Genomic DNA, 21,013 nt, shown 5'->3' on the forward strand with positions numbered 1-21,013 from the left:
TTTTTGGAATTGGGCTATTTTTGATCATTTTAGGCAATGTTGCATATTTGCAACTGTGGGCTTTCCTGATTAATTTTGTTCACAAAACCAAGTCATTCTCTGCAGATCGTTTGGCAAAAAAGGTATAGTGAAAGTTCACCAGTAACTGCTGCTACCACAATAAAATGTATATAATAGACCTTTATTGAACATTCTTAATACAAAGTGCGGAACGCAACCATCATAAACTTTCCGTTCAACAGCAAATCAAACAGATTTCACAGATCTTTGTTGTGAAAAAGTGAAGCACATATAAAATGCAAAAAATGTAATGTAAATAAAAATATAATGTAAATAAATAATGTAAATAAAAATGTAATGTGAATAAAAAATGTGCACATGAAGCTAATAAAAAATGCAAAGAAATAATCATAATAATACAATTTGGAGACCTGAGGTCCGTTTCACGTAGCAGGTTTAGTGAAAACTCTGAGTTTATTAACCCTGAAATGAGGGAAACTCTGAGTTTTCCGTTTCACAAAGGGAGGTAACTCAACCCTTAGAAAGAGGGGTAACTCTAGCCTGTTTCACAAAGAGAGGTAACTTAACCTCACGGTCAGTTACCGTAGTAACAGACTCTCTGAACCTAACCTGGTCGGGACCAGGTTTTATTCAAGAAACCTCGAGTTTCTCTCTGTCTCCGCCCTCTTTCAGCCATTTGATTTCCTCATTCATTCAGTCAGCAGAGCGAGTTCTTCTACTTCTAGAAGTCCATCAGGCACAGCAGAAGGCGACTTTTTTCACCAACATGTCCTTCTGACAACGATCCGTGGATGAAGGTGCAGCATTATTGTGCAGAGAAATAAATATTCATCAGGAGATGGTTATCAGACCGCGCATAGATTTTTGCATTTACAGACAATTATCTTTTTGAGCGGCACCATCAGAATGTGTTGGGACAAAAGAAAAAAAAGACATAAAAGACCAATAAATATTTGTATGAATAGGCTTAAAAAAGACATATTTAGGCCTATTATATTTTATAAAGGCATTCGTGTCTTGGGGGTGGATTCCCTCAGCCACTGCCCTCCCGTTAGAGGTGGTGGCCACCACCCGTTTTACGGGCATCTGCCTTCTTTCTGTTGACTCAGTAGAAGTCTGTGTTAGTTTAAATAGGCTTAATTATTTAACAGAACATGATATAGATGATGACTCTAAATTGTCCTTAGGAGTGAGTGTGAGTGTGTATGGTTGTTTGTCTCGTTTGTCTCTGTGTGGCCCTGTGATGGACTGGCGGCCTGTCCAGGGTGTACCCCGCCTCTCGCCCATTGACCGCTGGGATAGGCTCCAGCCCCCCCGCGACCTGACTGACGGATTCAGCGGTGTATAGATAATGGATGGATGGATGATATAGATGAGAAGACATAGTTTATGTGTGTGAAAACAGCATTATGTTGGGAATAAAATAACTGCACAGTCAAATAGCCACTTAATATTTATTTTACAGTGTAAAACATGATCAAAATGAGGTACCTCCATGCCGAGGTCTCACCTGTTTGAACAATGTTTTTATATTTCATCTTAAACTGCTGCCAAGTGAGCTTCTCCCCCGCGAGATTGCACCTAAATGAAATAAATGAATGGGCTACCATTCAAGCAGTTTCCCTGTAATATTATTGGGATTGCAAAGGACTACATTTAAACTTACACTTTTGCTGCTGCAGCGGTGTTGCACTTATTTCTAAAAACGAATTGAAACTCGCCGTATGAGCGCATTAAGATTTCCAATTCGAGGTTGGTGAAAAACGTAGCCCCTCCTCTTCCCCGTTGCCATGGTGACTCGTCGAATCGGGGCTCCATTGATGCTGGCTTTTTAAAGTTGTGGTGCACACGCTAAACTCAAGGTGAACCTACTCAGAGTTGATTAACCGCACTCAAATCAGCGTTTCTGGAACCGAAAACTCAGAGTTTTCTATCTCAGAGTAGATCAACTCAGAGATCAGGAATAGACTCAGAGTTGGTTGAACCTGCTACGTGAAACGGACCCCAGACCTCCCATTACCGCTCTGAAAGGTGGACAAAGCAGACCACACCAAACGAGACCAGAACCAACTAGAACAGAGCACCGCAAAGCAGAGTGTAATTCACTGAGCCAAGAAAATGATTGCTGTGACAACTGTCGGCACATATAATGTAATGTAAAAAAATATTACAAATGAATGTAAATAATGTATGTAAATTTAAAAAAAATCAAAAAATGTAATGTAAATAAAAATATAAATAAAAATATAATGTAAATAAATAAAAAGCTTGTTGCATATCTGCAACTGTGGGTGCTACAAGGTTAAGGAATTGGATTTTTCGCCTCCTCTCATATCCTGGTGTTCATCTCGTTTGTTTCTGCCTAAGTAGGCACACTCCAGCAGCTCATTTCGGATACGATGGTTCGCTGGGCTCAGGAGTCGGTTATAGAAGATCCAGAACTGGTCAGAGCCATGTTTGTCCTGCTGCACCGCCAATATGATGGCATTGGAGGGCAGGTAAGGTTGTGCCTGTGCACCTGAATAAAGCACATCACTGAAGACCCTATTTAAAGTGCTGTTGGTGGGTCTGTACATGTATTTAGCATTGCTCTGTACTCCAGCCTTACTTCTTCTTTGATTCTTTGACAACCTCATAACTAGAATCATTTTCATGTATTATCATTTTCATTTCAGTTTCAACATTTGAATTTATGCAACATCTATAGGAAATTGTTTAATTATACAAAATGAAAATAAACTAACAATGAGCAGTGCTAGCTTTGATAACATTAGCACAAATGGAGCCATTGAGAAATGAGCCCGATGTTAAAGTAGTTCATAATGATATACCAACTATTTTAGAGAGGAACAAAATTGCTTATCCATCTTTGATAGCAGTTATCTGTAACACTAATGTGACAATGAAAAGAGGCCAATTTCAGAAAATGTGTGGGGAAAGAAGGGAAACAAAAAGATATTCCTGAAAACACATGACTCTGTCTGCAGTCTGCATAGCTCCTCACAGAAAGTCTCTGCTGGCCCAGGAAACGTGGGAATCTGTGCAAATCTAACAAGGAGACGGATGTGTTTGCCCATTTCCAGGTGCGGGCTCTTCCTAAGACCTACACCATAAATTCTGTGTCGACCGAGGACACCATCAACCTGTTGGCTGCTCTGGGCCAGATCAGGTCTCTGCTGAGCGTCCGTATGGGGAGAGAAGAGGAGAAACTGATGATCCGAGGGCTGGGGTGAGCTCACACTCATCCCTCAAGCTTCTTTTTCTTCTTTCCCCTTATTCACTCTTTGCTTTTTAACACAGATGACTTTTTCACTTATCAGATCATAGAAATGTTCTCTTTACTGGTGGGAATATGTACCATAAACAGTATGCAATTCTCAAGTGCTGTATGTCACTGTAAGGCAGGCAAGTAAAATCTCAAATTGTATTTATTATTGAATGATAGACTGTAGCCAAAGTTTATTTAAGAAAGGAATGTCTGAACAGGGTAGAGCTGACAGACAGCTAAAAGGCTGCTGTGACTCACAACATGTTCAGCTATGAATCAGATTAGCTGCAGCAGCAGAAGCCTGAATGCCACCCGAGAACAGAAATCTCTTACTGCAGTGGACACCGGTTCTTCAGTCATTAAGAAGCAGCCAAGGCAGAATAATCTGCATTTATGTTGAAGCTGCAGATTGTGGTATTGCTAGCATCAATCCATGGATCGAACCTGGCAGCTGGTGGTGTAAATATGAGACAAATATTATAATATAGGCACATTAATACAAGCTGTCATGGTTTAACGCCAATATCTGATCATATTCCTGATCATAGTTTGCCATCTAATTCTAATTCTAAGGCAAGGCAAGGCAATTTTATTTATAGAGCACAATTCATACACAAGGCAATTCAAAGTGCTTCACAGCTACACACAATCACAAGAAGGCCATAAAATCATTAAAAAGAAATAAAAAAAATAATAACATTTAAAAAAAAATTTTTTAAATAATAATAATAATAAAAAAAAAAAAAATTTAAAAACCCATTAAAATAATCATTAATTAATTAATTTAAAAGTGAAGAGTGCAGATAAAATACTTTCAGGTGTCATTTGCACAGCTAAATTCTGTATCATATTGTGTGGTGGAAAAACCTGCATTAATCTGATGATGTGAGCAGAATCGTAACATTCTGACACCAAGAACATGCGTCTCTGAGAGTCTGAAGGGAGGCCAGGGCTCAAATGTGTTCGGAATCAAGGGTACGACCCTTTTTAAAAAGGAGCATTCATCAGCCTAAAGCTCACCAAGACTAACTGTATGAGGTCAATTCAATCATTCAACTGAGCCGTGATAAACATGCTAACTATTGTTTTAACCTTATTTTAAAACTCGTTTTTAGAAGAGATTACAGAGGCAGACCGCTGTAAATAAATCACTGCTGAGAAACAAATCAAATCTAAAGAGAGCGGAGTAGTTCTTGGAGAAGTTAGTAGAAAATTAATTGAATTGCTCTGTCCATTAAATGTTGATGTGTAATGAAATGTGATACGTAAGACACAAAATACTCAAGCAGACTAAAAAAAGAAGTCAGCATACCTTGTGTGCACACTACATGATTTAACACAAGACAAATAAATCTGAACATAAGACTTTTACTGTGAAGGAATAGATGATAGATGCAGGAAGGGAAGCGTAATTTCCCTGGAGTTGAATCATGGACACAAAGCCTTCTTTTTCTGCAGAGAACTAAAAGGACAGACAATTTCTGAATTTCCATCCTCAAATCATTTTCACATACAACAAACAACATATAATCTAGCAACTCAAATATAATTCAAATGACTATTTCAACAGTTGAAAACTAGTAGTCTTGCAATAATTGCGTTTCATGAAATGTTTGTAGATTAACAAATATCGGCTAGCACGTTAGCAGGCACGTTAGCAGGCACGTTATCCTGTAAAAGTATAGAAACACAAACTTACACACCTCATTGGCTGCATTTAACTCAGAGAAGGTTAAAGGAAAAGGTCTTTACTTTAATCTCTTCTTTAAAGATGTTACCACAGTGTGTAGCTTCATATGTCTTTGTCTTATTTTAGCAATAACATGCTGCCCTCTGTTGGCTCATTGTGTGTAACTAAAAACTAGCAACTCTAACAACAAACAAAACAATAGTTCCGCCTTTTTTAAAACACAATTTAATGACAATAACATGGATAATCAAACATGTTCTTTATATATCAAAAAATATTATTTTCTTAAACTGAAATCATTAAATGGTGTAACACTGGACTTAAACAAAGTATCCATGTGTCAAGGAGAATGCAGACATCCCAAGTCTCCCGGAAGTTCCGGGAGTCTCCCTGATATTGATAGTTAATCACGGATGCCCGCGAGTCGGATAAAATATTTAGACTATAGGAGGGAGTGTTTTTTTTTTTTTCAATGCGAGTGAGGGCGTGCAGGCAATACAGTAACTCGTGCACCATGCACGTTTCGACTGCGCAGGCACGAGAGAGAGAGGGGTGTGAAACCTGTGCGAAGCGATGCTCTGTTCAAAGAGCTTTCAGGGCGACTGCTTGTCAGAGGGCGCGCTGATTGGTTTAGTCAGCAAAATAAGCCAATAAGGTTCGGTGTGGGAGGGCTTCGATTTACTCTCTGACAGTCACCTAAGTTACCACTCAAAACTGTGCATCCTGCCAAATGGCAGAGGGTGAATCCTCGAGTAAAAAACGAAAATATAAGACTAATTTTACAGCAGAATATACTAAAGTATATCCATGTGTAGTGAAGGTGAAGAATGATGACACCGTGGCGAGGTGCACTGTATGCAACAGTGACTTTAGTATTGCCCACGGCAGACTTAATGACTGTAAAAGACATGTGAAGGTAGGCTAAGTTGAACGCGCCATCGTCTGCATTTTATTTCTGTAGGTTAAATGCTGTTATAAAATAAAGCAAAACGTATCAAAGACTTATTTAAAGTATCAATACACATTTACTAAATTGTGTAGGCCTATATCTAACTAGCCAGCCACAGTATCTAACTATTCGATAAGCATCTCCCTGAAATGAGTTTTTGGAACTTGGGATGTCTGAGAATGTGAGGAAAAGCATTGAAATAGTTCATGAGAAAAACTTTCTTTTCAGATTTGGGATGGCAGTGTTGTCAGTGATTAGGAATATGACAAGAACAGGAATTCAGCATCATTCCATGGTAAGACTTTTACTAACTCTTTTATTCTCCTCCCTCTGCAGTGACATTATGAACAACAAGGTGTTCTACCAGCATCCTAACTTAATGAGAGCTCTAGGGATGCACGAGACTGTCATGGAGGTCATGGTCAACGTTCTCAGTGGAGGAGACTCTAAGGTACGTACAGGAAGCACAGGAAGGTAAGTACAGTCACAAACTTGGGTTTTAAATTGGACCGGCAAATTTGTGCAGTAGTGAAGTCCAGCTTTTTTATCTTAGGCAGCTGGCAAAGGTGAAGCCCTTCCTCGCACAGACGCTCTTTGAAACAGTAATCCACGCCTTCATCACATCTCGGCTGGATTACTGCAATGCACTTTATCTTGGAGTCAGCCGGTCCTCCCTCGCACGTCTCCAGTTAGTCCAAAATGCTGCCGCTCGCCTCCTAACTGGAACACGGAAGAGGGAGCACATTACTCCCATTTTAGCCTGCCTCCACTGGCTGCCTGTGCATTTTAGAGTCCATTTTAAGAGGAGATGGAGCCTGTTCCGCTGCTGGTCCTAAACTGTGGAACGACCTCCCATTGCACATCAGACGAGCCCCTTCTCTGTCCATTTTTAAAACCCATTTTTATTCCCTGGCTTTTAACCCAGCATGAGACAGTAGCTGTTTTCACACTGAGATCCGCTACCATTGCTGGTCCAAATTGCCACTTCATCCTGCGTCGAGCAATGTGAACGCTTGGTGTATTAGGTGATCCGTGCCGCCTGAAGCCGAGTTCAGGGGGCGTTGCCTAGTGGCAGAGCGTCAAGGCTGAGTTATACTTCTTTTAACTGCCCTTGCGCTTGCATCTTGCGCTTGTGTTAATGGCTCGAGACGTTTATGCTTCATTTTGCTTTGTCGGCGGTTGCGTGTGCTGCGTGGCGATTCACCGCCAGGACAGTAGGTGGAGTAGCGTTTTTTTTCAATGACAAGCCTACTACGATGAAAGGAAATTCACCGCCAGGACCTCTTCGGCAAGTCTCTCTTCGACTGGATTCATGCGTCTTCTTCTTCTTCTTGTAAATAGCCGGTATTTTGTCAGATTTTCAACACCTTGGGGGTCTAAACGACTACTTTCTCGACTGAAAATGTTTCAAATGTTGCTAAAGGTATATATTTATAGCTTAAATAGTTTATAGTTTATAGTTTATAGAGTTTATAGCTTAAGGGAAATCAGCTTTTCAGGCCGGCTGATTTCGGCTTGGGCAGGAGCGAAGTGCACTGTGTGTAAACGCTCTGCATACTGTCAGATCGATGAGTATGCCGTTTGCAAGTAGTAGGCAGTTTCAAACACAGCCAGTGGTTTGCGCTTGCTTCTTGCGTGAAGTTTAAAAAATTGAGGTGACACACGCAAGCACGCAAGGGGGGGCTTGCAACCGCGCAAGGGCTTGCGTTGCGTCTTGCGTTGCGTCTTGCGTTACCGACTATAAACCAGGCTTCACACGAAACGCATAAAATGCTGGGCGTGTACAATGACGTAGGCACAACCCATGCGTCGGAGGTAGGCATGAATACACCTGTTTGCATCAAATTTTTCAAACCAACGATGGCGGGACACCTTGAGGACTTGTTTTTGTTGCTGGCTGTTTTTTCGGTCACGCAAGTGTATATGCAGTTCATGGAGATGTTATTTTACGGGGTGTGGATGGTTACAACGTGGGATGCCGCTGAAGAACATATGCGGAGAATACAAGAGCACTATAGTCCCCGACATGTGGTGGTAAATAACGTCCTCTGCTCGGAGGCGGAGGAGCTCGCGGACCTCCTTGTCTCCCCAGTTGGCACATCTTGCAAAATGTCTCGAACTTGCAGAGTAGACCTTGAAGTGAAACTTGTCCTCACCTGTGGCTGTTGTTCTGATCAGCTGTCCATTCTGTCTTTTAAACTCCTCACGTCACGTCACGCCCACGTCCGACCCGCGTCAATTGCTTTCACATCAAATTCGGCTCGCCAAAAAGACTAGGGTCCGACGCGGGTCGAATGGCGAATCGAGTTGACACCCCAGCCCGGATCGTCAGTGTGAAAGGAACAGCGGACACACTAAATTCGCAAATTAAATGTGGGTTCCTCCTCAGTGTGAAAGGGGCTTCTGTTTCTGTTATTGTTTATTGTTTTTATTGTTTTAATATTGTTATTGTTTATTATTCTTTTTACATTGTTCTTATGTTATTCATGTACAGGACTTTGTTTCAGCCACGGCTGTTTTTAAAGGTCTTTACAAATAAAGTTGAGTTGAGTTGAGTTGAGGAAGTGTGATTAGCCTGCTGAGCTAGTAATCAAGCCTGTACTAATAAAGCTGACTAGAGAGTCGATGGCCCTGTAGTTACAAGGGACAAAAGTAAAGTAGTTGAGGGTTGTCATGCCGAATATCATTCATTAAAACAAAAAAGACTTTGCATTTTTCACTCTTATTTTATACATTAAGGAAACTATAATTTGGGAGAAATATATACATTTACTGATATGGGGATTTAGATTTTTGTCTTAACATTTCTGTGATGTCTTATTTCTGTTTGTTTGCAGGAAATCACCTTTCCTAAAATGGTAGCCAACTGTTGTCGTTTTCTGTGCTACTTCTGTCGAATCAGCCGGCAGAACCAGAAAGCCATGTTTGACCATCTGAGCTACCTGTTAGAGAACAGCAGTGTTGGCCTTGGTGAGTGTATGGAGTTCACACTGTATCTGCAGCCTCTCTTCTGTTGACCCCGGCAGCTTTGCTTTGAAACCCACAAACTTACCGGCGAGTGCTCAAAACTGTCTGAGTTTACTGGATCCAATGTCTGTGCTGTGATGTGTAACTCAAAATAAACACGCGGAGAAACGGGCAGATAAAAAAAGTGGACTTCAATTAACCTTAAAAATGCAAGCGGTATACAAAATACAAAAGATGACAACAAATGAAAATCCATACAAGAAAACTTCCCTTTGTGGGATGGTTTTGATATTCAAGGTGTGAGCGGTCAGGACACTGCCTGGGGGAAGTCAGGCTAAATGTTTTCTCTTCTGTGATATCATTTTCACACATGAACACTAGAGATTTTCAGCAAAAAGCAACACTTTGGCCTGAACTCTTTCCAGCGTTGCTGTTCACACAAACACAGTGAAAGATGTTTCCGCCTGACTGGATATGTGAGGGAGGAGGCGTGTGTGGTGTGTGTGTGTGTGTGGGGGGGGGGGGGGGGGGGGGGGGGGGGGGGCGCAGCTCTCCAGAGTTTACGGGAGGCATTATGTGATGCAGAAATGAAGCTGTGGAAACTGCTGTATTTTCTTTGCTATTCACTGAGAACAGTAGACGATGCTCCTGGTGTTGATATGAATACTGCATATAGCTATACAGAGTGAGCTGAAAGTGTATCAATCAATCAATCAAAATACTTTATTAATCCCCAGGGGGAAATTACAAGTTTCAGTACAACCCATCTGGACAGACAACACAAAAACAAAAAACACAACAAGGGAGATGAGTGACCAAGGCAACGCAGCCCAGTAATGAGCGCCGCCAGATAAGAAGAAAGGAACCACATTAGGTGAGAGGAGGAGAAAAAAATCATATTTCACACTTTACCCTTTATCAGGATACAGTTTGAGATTGCAAAAAAACCGCAGCACAAAAAGAAAAGCAAAACATACACACACAACATCAAGCATTGGGACGGGTGAGGAGGTGTAGGAATTGCGTGTGTTATCAATGAGCATGTGTGTGTGTGCATGTGGGTGTGTGCAATAAGTCTGTACAAACTGTATCAGGCATTTGTCCTTGACGATGGTGGAAGTTTGTCAATTCAAATTCAATTCAAATTCAAATTCAAAAATACTTTATTTATCCCAGAGGGAAATTAAATGTTGATGTAGCTCAATTAAATCAAGGTGTTATTATAGATGCTGATGGCTGTGGGCAGGAAAGATTTCCTGTAGCGGTCCGTTTTGCATCCAAACTGAAGAAGCCTTTGACTGAAGAGACTCTGTTTTCCGATAACAGTCTCATGGAGAGGATGTTCAGGGTTGTCCATAATTCTCTTGATTTTATGCAAAATCCTTCTTTGCATTATTGTCTCCAGAGGTTCCACAGTCGTCCCCAGAACAGAACCAGCCTTCTTTATCAGGTTGTTGAGTCTTTTTAGGTCCCTGGTTCTGATGCTGCTGCCCCAACAGATGACGCAAGAGGAAATGACGCTCTCAACAACAGACTTGTAGAAGATCTGCAACATCTTGTTGCAAACCTTGAAGGACCTTAGCTTCCTCAAGAAGTACAGTCTGCTCTGTCCTTTCTTGTAGATTGCTTCACTGTTGTGTCTCCAGTCCAGTCTGTTGTCCACATGAACACCAAGGTATTTATATTCCTCAACCACCTCCACTTCTTCTCCCATGATGGAAACAGGGTTTGATCTGACCCTGTTTCTCCTGAAATCTACAATCATCTCCTTTGTTTTGTTAACATTCAAGATGAGATGATTGTTCCCACACCATGCCACAAAGCGGTCCACCAGCTCTCTATACTCAGCTTCTTGTCCATCTCTGATACACCCGACAACTGCAGAGTCATCTGAATATTTCTGTAGATGACAGGAGTCTGACTTGTACTGGAAGTCTGAAGTGTACAGAGTGAAAAGGAATGGTGAGAGTACAGTCCCCTGTGGTGCTCCTGTGCTGCTGATCACCTGGTTAGACTCAAAATTCTTCAGTCTGACAAACTGTGGTTTGTTTGTCAGGTAGTCATTAATCCAGGTGATTGTTGAGGCCTCCACCTGAGTCTCCTGGAGTTTCAGACGAAGCAGATCAGGCTGAATTGTGTTAAATGCACTGGAGAAATCAAAGAACATGATCCTCACAGTGCTGCCTGCTTTGTCCAGATGACAGTGGGTTTGTTGAAGCAGGTGTATGATAGGGTCTTCAACTCCAACTCCATGGCGATAAGCAAACTGCAGGGGGTCCCGATATGTGCTGGTTTGCTTACACAGGTGGGTCAACAGGAGTCTCTCCAGGACCTTCATGATGTGGGATGTCAGGGAAACAGGTCTGTAGTCATTGATGTCTGAAGGGTGAGTTTTCTTTGGTACCGGAACCAGACAGGATGTCTCCCACAACAGTGGTACCTTCTCTTGGGTCAAGCTAAGGTTGAAAAGGTGTTGCAGAATCCCACAGAGCTGCTCTGCACAGGCCTTCAGGACTCGGGGGCTGACACCATCTGGACCTGCAGCCTTGTTCCGGTTCAGTCTTTCCAACTGCCTCTTCACCTGACTTCTAGAAACAGAAAAGTGGGAGGGGGAGGCAAAGGGGACAGCAGCATCTCCTGATTGGGTTGAAGACAAACTAGTGGAAGCAGAAGAATCCATGACTGAGGTGGAGGTGGAGATGTTACAGGAAAGCTGTGGGTCAGAGGAGGGTGGGATATCTCTTTGGCTGGGAACAGGAGGGGAGGATGGTGAGCTTGTTCCTGAACTGAACCTGTTGAAGAATGTGTTCAGCTCATTTGCTCTGTCCAGACTTCCATCCATCCGATCCTCCCTCTGCTTGAGGCCTGTGATCTTCTTCATTCCTGACCACACATCTCTGATATTGTTCCTCTGCAGTTTACTCTCAAGCTTCTTTCTATACACCTCCTTGCTCTCTCTGATCTTGACTTTGAGCTGCTTCTGTATACTCCTCAGTAACTCCCTGCCTCGCTCCCTAAAGGCTCTTTTTTTCTTGTTCAATAGTTCCTTTAGCTCACTGGTGATCCAGGGTTTGTTATTAGGGAAGCATCTCACTGTTCTGGTGGGGATGGTGTTGTCCACACAGAAGTTTATATAGTCAGTCACACACTCAGTCATGGCATTAATGTCCTCTCCACGTGGCTTACAAAGAGAAATCCAATCGGTTGCATCAAAACAACCCTGTAAGGCTTCTTCAGCTTCATGTGACCACTTTCTAACAGTCTTTTTTGTGACAGGTAGTCTCTGGACAAGGGGTTTATATGCTGAACAGAGAAAAACAAGGTTGTGATCTGATTTACCCAGGGGAGGTCTTGATTTCGAAATGTATGAATCCTTGACATTTGTGTAAAACAAATCCAATGTCTTGTTTTCTCTGGTAGAGCAGCTGACAAACTGTTGAAAAGTTGGCAGTGTAGCAGAGAGTGAGGCATGATTAAAATCACCAGATATTGCCACAAAAGAATTGGGGTGTTGTGTCTGTATCTTAGCAACAACGGAACTGATGACATCACATGTAGTGTCGGCAACAGCTGAGGGTGGAATGTAAACAGCCACCAAAACAACACTGGTGAACTCTCTTGGCAAATAATATGGACGAAAACTTACTACCAATAGTTCAATGTCAGGACTGCAGAGACGACTCTTCACAGTAACATGTCCTGGGTGACACCATCTGTTGTTGACAAGCACTGCCAATCCACCCCCTTTCCTTTTCCTGCTACTCTTTAAATCTCGATCTGCTCGTACAGTCAGGAAGCCCGGCAGAGAGACGCTGGAGTCGGGGATATGATCCTGTAGCCATGTCTCAGTAAAACATATAATGCTACATTCCCGATATTCTTGCTGAGTCCTTGTCAAGGCTAGAAGTTCATCCAACTTGTTAGCTAATGATCTTACATTGCCCATGATGACGGATGGCAGAGATGGTTTGAACTTCTTCTTTCTTTCTCTCCTCTTTGCTCCTGCTCTGCATCCACGACGCCTCCTTTTCAATTCCAGTGGGATTTCTGGCTTCAGTTGTCGAATTATTTCTGCTTTTCCAATGTTAATCAGCTGCTCCCTGTTGTAAACCACCTTGTTGCTATGGTTATGCATCATAACAAAAGAGTAAAATATACAAAAGTATTGGGAAAAATTAATCCAGCTGCACAGCATCCAAGGCAGGAAGGAACAGTTGTCCAAAAAATGCAATTTCTTCCAAGAAATAACAGGAATGAAATTTAGAAAAAAGAAAAATCTCAATGTGAGGTACAGAGCTACTCCAACGTGCTGCCACCCTCAGCAGCGCATTCTAGAACTGAGATTTACATAAATTGCTTCTTCATTTTGTCCCAAACCATCTGCCTTCCATATGTGGCATATGTGTATGATAAACCTAAAACAGAAAACTGGTTTACATCAGGGATGGAACACACGAACATGTAAATACAGTACAGTACAGTGCAGTGAGGAGTAAGGATACTTTTACGTACAGGAAGATAAACAGCCACTTCACAAATGTGTAGTATAGTGTAAGTAAGCCAACTCCTCACATCAAGATTCAGTTCGACCAACATTACTGTGCAAAAGTCTTGAGCCACCTCTCATTTACTAATCTGTGTCTAAAACCTAGAAATAACTCTGACGTTATGTCACAATTTAATATTGTTGATTTAAAAATCCTAGAGGAAACAGTTCGGCATCTGAAATCAACAACTTGCACTCTGGACATAATACCATCTGACTTTTTAAAAACTGTTTTTACCTCAGTAGAAAGTGATCTCCTACAAATAGTTAACAGCTCACTGGTGAACAGCTACAGACCTGTCTCTAATATCTCTTTTATATCTAAGATTATTGAGAAAGTTGTATTTAACCAGCTCAACGACTTTCTGAAAGAAAGTGGAAGTCTTGATAACTTTCAATCCGACTTCGGACGTCATCACAGCACTGAAACAGCTCTGGTCAAAGTGTTAAACGACATCAGGTTGAGTACTGATTCTGGTAATGTTTCAGTCCTGGTTCTGTTGGACCTCAGCGCTGCGTTTGATACTGTAGATCACAGAATCCTGTTGCACAGGCTGGAAAACTGGGTTGGACTTTCTGGAGCGGTCCTTAACTGGTTCAGGTCCTACTTAGAAGGACGGAGTTATTTTGTTACAATTGGCAGCTATGAATCTGAGCGAGTGGCCATGACTGTGGAGTCCCTCAGGGGTCAATTCTTGGACCTCTTCTGTTTAACTTGTATATGCTCCCTTTGGGTCAGATATTGCAGAACTTTAACATCAATTATCACAGTTATGCAGACGATACACAACTTTATGTGTCTCTGTCACCGGACGACTGCAGCCCAGCAGACGTACTGTGTCAGTGTCTGGAGGAAGTAAACACCTGGATGAGAGAGAATTTTCTACATTTAAATGAAGACAAAACTGAGATCATTCTGTTTGGGAGCAAAGAGAAGAGGGTCAGCGTTGGTAAATATCTTGAGACTCGGGTTGACTTTCAGCAGCCACATCAAAGCTGTCACATATTGTACATATTGTAGCGTTATTAGGCATTTATATATGCATCAAATATAAGGATTTATAAGACGTTCTCACTGTCTCAAATAAACCTTAAACCTCGAATTTAGGGCACCACCTCGCTGATATTTTAACTTGCTTTAAGTTACAGTCCGGGAGGACGACTGTTAAAATCATAAGATGGGTAGTCTCATTCTGATGTGAATTCTATTTGAAGTGACAACCGACTTAATAAACTGTCCGTGACGCGCTTAAATGGATTACTACAAACATTTATTCAACATTCCACAGGTATATAGGTGTATAAACAATTGACAAGAGACAGAATATGGGTATTTTGCAATAGTTATAAGGAAACACGGTTGAAAGGGAGAGATAACTTAACTAAGGGGAGGACTAGTGACCTGGGGTTAAAACGTTAATACTAAGTCTGGGCCTTCACACGGAGCTGCTATGGCTAATCACTTCGGCCGGTTATTTCCTACGGATCTCTGCACAACCATCACTTTCAGAGGAAGGATTCAGCATTCAGAGTTCAGCAGAGTTCCACTGCTTCAAAGATCTCAGAATTCAGCGCTTTACTTTGTCGTAGAGTAGCGTGGTTCTTTTACAAGGTGAGCGTCAGTCCTTGGAGACCACGTTTCCTTGGTTACCAGCGGCTGGGCGTCGTTGTTGGAAACCACGTTTCCTTGGTGACCGGCTGGGTGACGTTGAGTCGACTGTTCTTCTTCTTGGGCCGGGCTGCGTGAGTTAGCAAACACTCGCGTGTATCGGACCAGACTTTTATAAAAAAAAGGGAAGTCTAAAAAAATGGGAATTAATAGTTACGGAGTAAACAGAGAGAGGACAAAAGAGTTGCGGGGTGAAGACAAGATGACAAGAGAGCAAAAATGGTAAGCGTGAGCTGAGGGGACAAAGGGAGTGGTCAAGGCTTGGAGGACCGGTCCTAGGGCTGGGCGATATATCGATATTTAAGATATATCGATAGATTTTTAAATAAGATATGGAATTAGACCATATCGCATATATCGATATAGTTCAAATTTGCGCTGCAATACTTGCTTCAGGCAAGCTGTTGATCAGAGCTCTCTGCACTGCTTCCCGCGCTCCGGCTCCGCCCCTCCTCTTTCATGCACAGAGGAGGGAGGGGGAGGAACACTCCGGCACTCTTAAACAAACATGGAGAAGGAAACAACACCTGCGGAGCATACGGAGGAGACCCCCTTGGTTGGTAAAAGAAAAAGCAGTGGCTCAATCATTTGGAGATGGTTCGGATACAAATTGTCAGACGAGCAACAAAACCAAGCTATATGTAGGGAGTGCCATAAGCCCATTGCAGCCAGTGGTGGAAGCACTACGAATCTTTTTTATCACTTAAAAACGTGGCACAAAGTGCAATATGAAGAGTGTGTGAAACTGCATGCTGCAGAAGCCACAGGCACAAGCCGTCCCCAAACTGACAAAGCTCCAGCCCCAAAACAAAGCTCACTGCAAGCTTCATTTTCCCGCTGTGTGCCTTATGAGAAGAAAAGCGACAAGTGTCCTTTCACATTGCCAAAGACATGGTCCCTGTTGCAACAGTGGAACAGGTCGGGTTCAAAGAGCTAATTAAAAAGCTGGGCCCGAGATACGAGCTTCCCAGTCGGAACTATTTTGCACGAGAAGCACTGCCGCAAATGTATAGTGAAGTCAGGCAGAACGTTGCGGACCGGCTCGCTAACGTCACCCATTTTGCGTTGACCAGCGATATGTGGTCAAGCAGAACCTGTGCGAACCTTATATGAGCGTGACAGTTCACTTCATGCAAGACTGGGAGATGAAAACAGCTTGGCAACTGGTTGAGACTGTTCAGATAAGCTATTACATTAACAAAAATAAACAGGTAATCTCAAGCTGATGTTTAAAAACGTTTTTCTTAAACTGAGCACTTTATTTTGTTATCTCTTTATATATAAATGCTGCCCTCAGAAAAAGATTTACCTATTTTATTTTATAGGCTAATTTTATTTAAGATATTTTTTTTATTTAAATGTGCACCTTACGGAGCTTTGTTATACAGTGTAGGAGCCATACATTGATTTTGAGTTGTTTTATTTTGTATTCTATTTTTTGTTTGCACATGCATGACGTCAGCAGGAGGCTGTCGCCGGTGTCTGTGGGTGGCACTTTGGGTGTGTTTTTCCTTTAAATGAGCAGGTGAGCTCAGCTGTGATGGGATGAGCTTGGATCATGGCGGCTGGGTGAGCTTGGGGAAAAACTTTTTGTTGACCGTAACCGTAACCGTAAGCATAATATTAACTGCACTGTCAGAGGCATTCTTGCACAGCTCGTGAAATGCATCAAAAGGAAGTAAGTGTCTGTCTTTTATGTACAAGCTCGTGAGATGGAGCAATAAATAACACCATCGTGTGCAATAGTTCTGCGTGACGCGTCTTCAGTAGTAAAACCCCATGTCTTAGCCGGCCGCGGCGTTTGTATTGGTTTTTAAGTTTATACGCCGCAATATACAGTGTTTATATTTTATAGTGAGTTTTCAATAAAACTACTCGTATTTGGCTTTGACTTTGACTGAGCATTTCATTTCACAGCTCTCACTTTGCGGGAAAAATATCGGGATATATATCGTATATCGATATTCAACCTAAATATATCGAGATATGACTTTTGGTCCATATCGCCCAGCCCTAACCGGTCCCAGAGTTGCGGATTTTGAGAGTAAGAGGTAAGAGATCAAGAGCTAAGATTGTAAGAGCACGAATCTCCGGCGCGCCTCTGGTTTTAAACTCGCGGCCACATGTCAGCTTTCGTCCAATCAGTGTTCAGCTGGCTTTTTGACCCAAAAAGCTAAAAAGGGGGGTGGAACTGTAAAACTCAGAACAAAGGGAAAATTCTCTCTTTCAAACGCGTTTACCTACGTTACACTGATTTATACAATATAATGTTCCTAACAGACAATAATGTTGCATAAAAGCAGGCATAAACACAAATATGAGCATGGAACAGTTATCAGCATACAATACTTCATATTATCACGATAAAAATGGTATGACAACTTTTGGTTACTGTTAACTAGAATAATCTGCAGCTCTTTGAGTAATACCTGTGGAATTAACACCATTGGGTTATGCATTGCACATAATGAGAACATTAAACATCCATAGTTGAAATTGTCCATGGTCATTAGGCTGACATAGTGAAAAGTGTCCGTCATCCGTGTCCTTTGGGTGGCGCTGTGGCTCCACGGAAGAAATTCTATTAAATCCAGTATTCCCTAACTTGGTAAATACTTCATGTAAAAGAATGGCGAATGTTTCAAAATGATCTGTAGATTTATGCAGTTCCGATTTTCACAGTTTTATTTCCGGGAAAGTGAGGATTATGGTTGATTCTTATTCTTAAAAAAAAGTAGAGAGTTGAACATTCCTTGGCTGGTACCAGGCAGGAGTTGAGCTTACATCTGCTTCCCTTATCAGGAGGTGTCCTGCATAATTTATTGTTCGTAGCTGGTTTGGGGGAGCGAAGACTCAAACAAAGGACCCCATTTGGTTGGATTCACATCTGGCTCCGTTATCTCCTTTGGGCTAATCCGTTGAAAGGGTCACAAAAAGGGGATGTTTCTTGATGTCAAGAAAGGTTGGATCTTTATGTAAACATCTCCGTTCTCTGTCTTTCCTGAGAGCACGCTACAATATTTAAAATGCTTTCTCAAATTCTTACATTTACCTTGTCTGTAATTTGACCAGCTTTTAAGCCACCAATCCCTCTTTTTGGCACAACCTTATCACCTGTCAAACACTTACAGTGCAGTCCTGAGTCTACTCCTCAGCAGGTTTTACCATCACTCGCACCTTGAACCATGTTACCAACACATCTCACCCGTTGGCCAGATTAAACATCTCAGGTGACAACAACCCAAATGTTTCATAGGAAGGGCATGTAGTCAGTGACACATGATGCAACTTCTGCAACTCTCAAAGTGGGAATGTCCCTCCAGCATCATATAGAGCAGAAACTCTCCCCCAGTCAGTGAAAACTATCTTTTGGATGAGTGGCAAGACATCTTTAAGAAGCGAGAAGTTGGCAGGTTCTCCTCTGTTTACTTAGGATTGTTTGTTTCAGTAGAATTTTTCACACGTTTTCACACACAACATTCACTGTCTGAGCATAGCTTTGAAGCCAACACTTTAGTATCAAGGAACAGATACACATTATTGTCATCAAACTCCCAAAGACTTTTCTTTTATTTACTTGTATGTTTTTTTTCTCCATATATCCCCTCCTCTCCTCAGCGTCTCCATCGATGCGAGGATCCACTCCTCTGGATGTGGCTGCAGCATCAGTCATGGATAACAATGAGCTGGCCCTTGCTCTGAGAGAGCCAGACCTTGAGAAGGTGAGGTTGAGGAACACACGTGCTCCTCATTTGTGAGCACCTACTATTGACATGCTTTACAACAGTTATTCCCAACAAGGGGTCTTCCACCCATAAGGGGACTCCAAAGATTACAGAGTGTGTTGGGCTTACACTCTGCACAGAGTTGGTCAAAATTAGATTTGCACGTGTACAAAATCACAACATGTTTACTTGATTGATTCATCAAAAGTCACATGAAAATGATACCTATTCCTCTGAAACACAGTCTCACAATACCTGATGAGTAAATAAATGTTTGTGTTTTGTCTTGAAAGGGGGTCTCTATAACCATGTATAAACTAATGTGTATTATTAAAACCTTGCAAACACATGGATGGTACTGGATCAAACATTGTCTAGTTCGAAGATGATTTTTTCATGCACACACTGAAGTCCAGAAAAACAAGTTAGAAAGTTGGAAAAATAAACAAGCAGCTCAAAAATTCCCACCAGAATAGAAATGGCTAAATGGCACTTTGCGAGTGTCATTACGCCGCGATTTACTTTACATATTAGTATGCTTTGGGAGGAAACTAAAGTTTCACTGACAATCGCATACTTGTAAAAAATAATTGTGGGTAAATTTCCACCTTTGAGGGCATATAAAGAAATATTTCCAGGAGAGTGCTTAAGTTTTTTTTGGAAGTTTTAGGAATGGAAAGGTTTGACTGACTGATTTCACCATGATTCACTATTTCTGTAAAAACCTAACTATCCATCTGTCTGCCTTCCTTCCTGTCCCTGCCTCTGCCTGCCTGCCTACCCACCCCCACCCTGCCCACCCCAGGTAGTTCAGTATCTTGCTGGCTGTGGACTTCAGAGCTGTGTGATGCTAGTGCATAAAGGCTACCCTGATATAGGCTGGAACCCTGTGGAGGGGGAGAGATATCTGGACCTCTTACGCTTTGCCGTTTTCTGCAATGGTAAAATCTGAAACTGTTTAAAAAAACTAAAACAGGCTTACTCAAACTTTGTTTCAAATTCTAATTAATTTGAAGATGTAATTTCAAAAATTATATTTCTGAAAATGTCTGTTAGCAGGAAACCTATAGTTTTTACTATCGCAAGCTTTTGCAATTTTGTCCCTTCTGTATGGGCAGGTGAAAGCGTGGAAGAGAATGCCAATGTTGTGGTGAGACTTCTTATCCGCAGACCTGAATGTTTTGGCCCTGCCCTTCGAGGTGAAGGGGGCGATGGGTTGCTTGCAGCGATAGAGGAAGCCATAAAGATTTCTCAAGATGCTTCCAGAGATGGTCCATCTCCAACATCTGAGAGCAGCAAAACATTGTAAGACAACTGGTAACCTAAACATATATCCCATATCCATGTGTTAATATTCATGAAAGAAATCAGTTGTTTAGGCTCATACACAGTTTACAGCACAAGTTGTGCCATGGGATTTCTTTATTTCTCTTGGTCACAAGACCATTAACATTCTTTCTTTACTGGTAGAAAAATGTCAAACTTTGATTTAATTAAATTCAATTCAGTTTTATACGTATTGCGACAAATCACCATCATTGACATCTCAAGGCACGATTCAACTTTTCACGATACCTTTTGCATGATAGGCATGCATTTTGACTTCAAAGTACGCTGCTATGATAGATCACGCTAATGTACACAGAAAGTTAATGACGCTGTGATTTTTGGTAATTGTGCTGTTTTGGAATTTACACCAAGGGTCCAGCTGAAGAAGAAGATAAGGAAGGAAAAAATAAAGAAAAGAATCATTGAGCAACTGGTAGTGCTGGATTAATTCCCCTTGCTTTCATCCACTTGTGTAAAAGTAAAACAGAATTCAGTAGTGCAATGGGATCCACTAATTAAGCCGTCTTCACCATGATATCTCTTCAGTCCAATCCCCCTTCATGAGTATGTATGAGCCGACAGTGGCAAGTAAAACTCCCCTTAACAGGAAGAAACCTTCAGCAGAACCAGGAAGGGCAGTCATCTGCCTTGATTGGTCAAGCACCATAACACCAGGCCGGGGATACCTGCTGAGAAAGAGAAACACACGTTAATGAGACATAAATATTGACATATGTGCATGGGATTAAAGAGAGTATTGTGAGGAGAGGCATATCATGGGAGGTTCTTCAATAGTCTAGGCTTGTATTTGCACAACTATAAGCTTTATCCAAAATGAAAGTTTTAAGG

General features: G+C 41.8%; 1 protein-coding gene across 8 annotated transcripts in view; it reads left to right on the forward strand.

Moving 5' to 3' along the window:
• The window catches only part of ryr2a (ryanodine receptor 2a (cardiac)), a 287,428-nt gene that overhangs the window by 159,711 nt on the left and 106,704 nt on the right, over positions 1-21,013 (forward strand). For 4 of the 8 annotated variants that reach the window (XM_075456990.1, XM_075456994.1, XM_075456993.1 and 1 more), the window contains exons 43-49: positions 2,389-2,519; positions 3,105-3,250; positions 6,265-6,379; positions 8,766-8,898; positions 18,729-18,832; positions 19,641-19,776; positions 19,954-20,140. In XM_075456990.1, the coding sequence (XP_075313105.1) occupies positions 2,389-2,519; positions 3,105-3,250; positions 6,265-6,379; positions 8,766-8,898; positions 18,729-18,832; positions 19,641-19,776; positions 19,954-20,140 (952 nt within the window). The remainder of the gene's footprint in view (positions 1-2,388; positions 2,520-3,104; positions 3,251-6,264; positions 6,380-8,765; positions 8,899-18,728; positions 18,833-19,640; positions 19,777-19,953; positions 20,141-21,013) is intronic. The other 4 variants (XM_075456991.1, XM_075456997.1, XM_075456996.1 and 1 more) reach the window with 1 other exon arrangement.

Source organism: Odontesthes bonariensis, chromosome 23, assembly GCF_027942865.1.
Source record: "Odontesthes bonariensis isolate fOdoBon6 chromosome 23, fOdoBon6.hap1, whole genome shotgun sequence".
In the NCBI taxonomy this organism is placed as follows: domain Eukaryota; kingdom Metazoa; phylum Chordata; class Actinopteri; order Atheriniformes; family Atherinopsidae; genus Odontesthes; species Odontesthes bonariensis.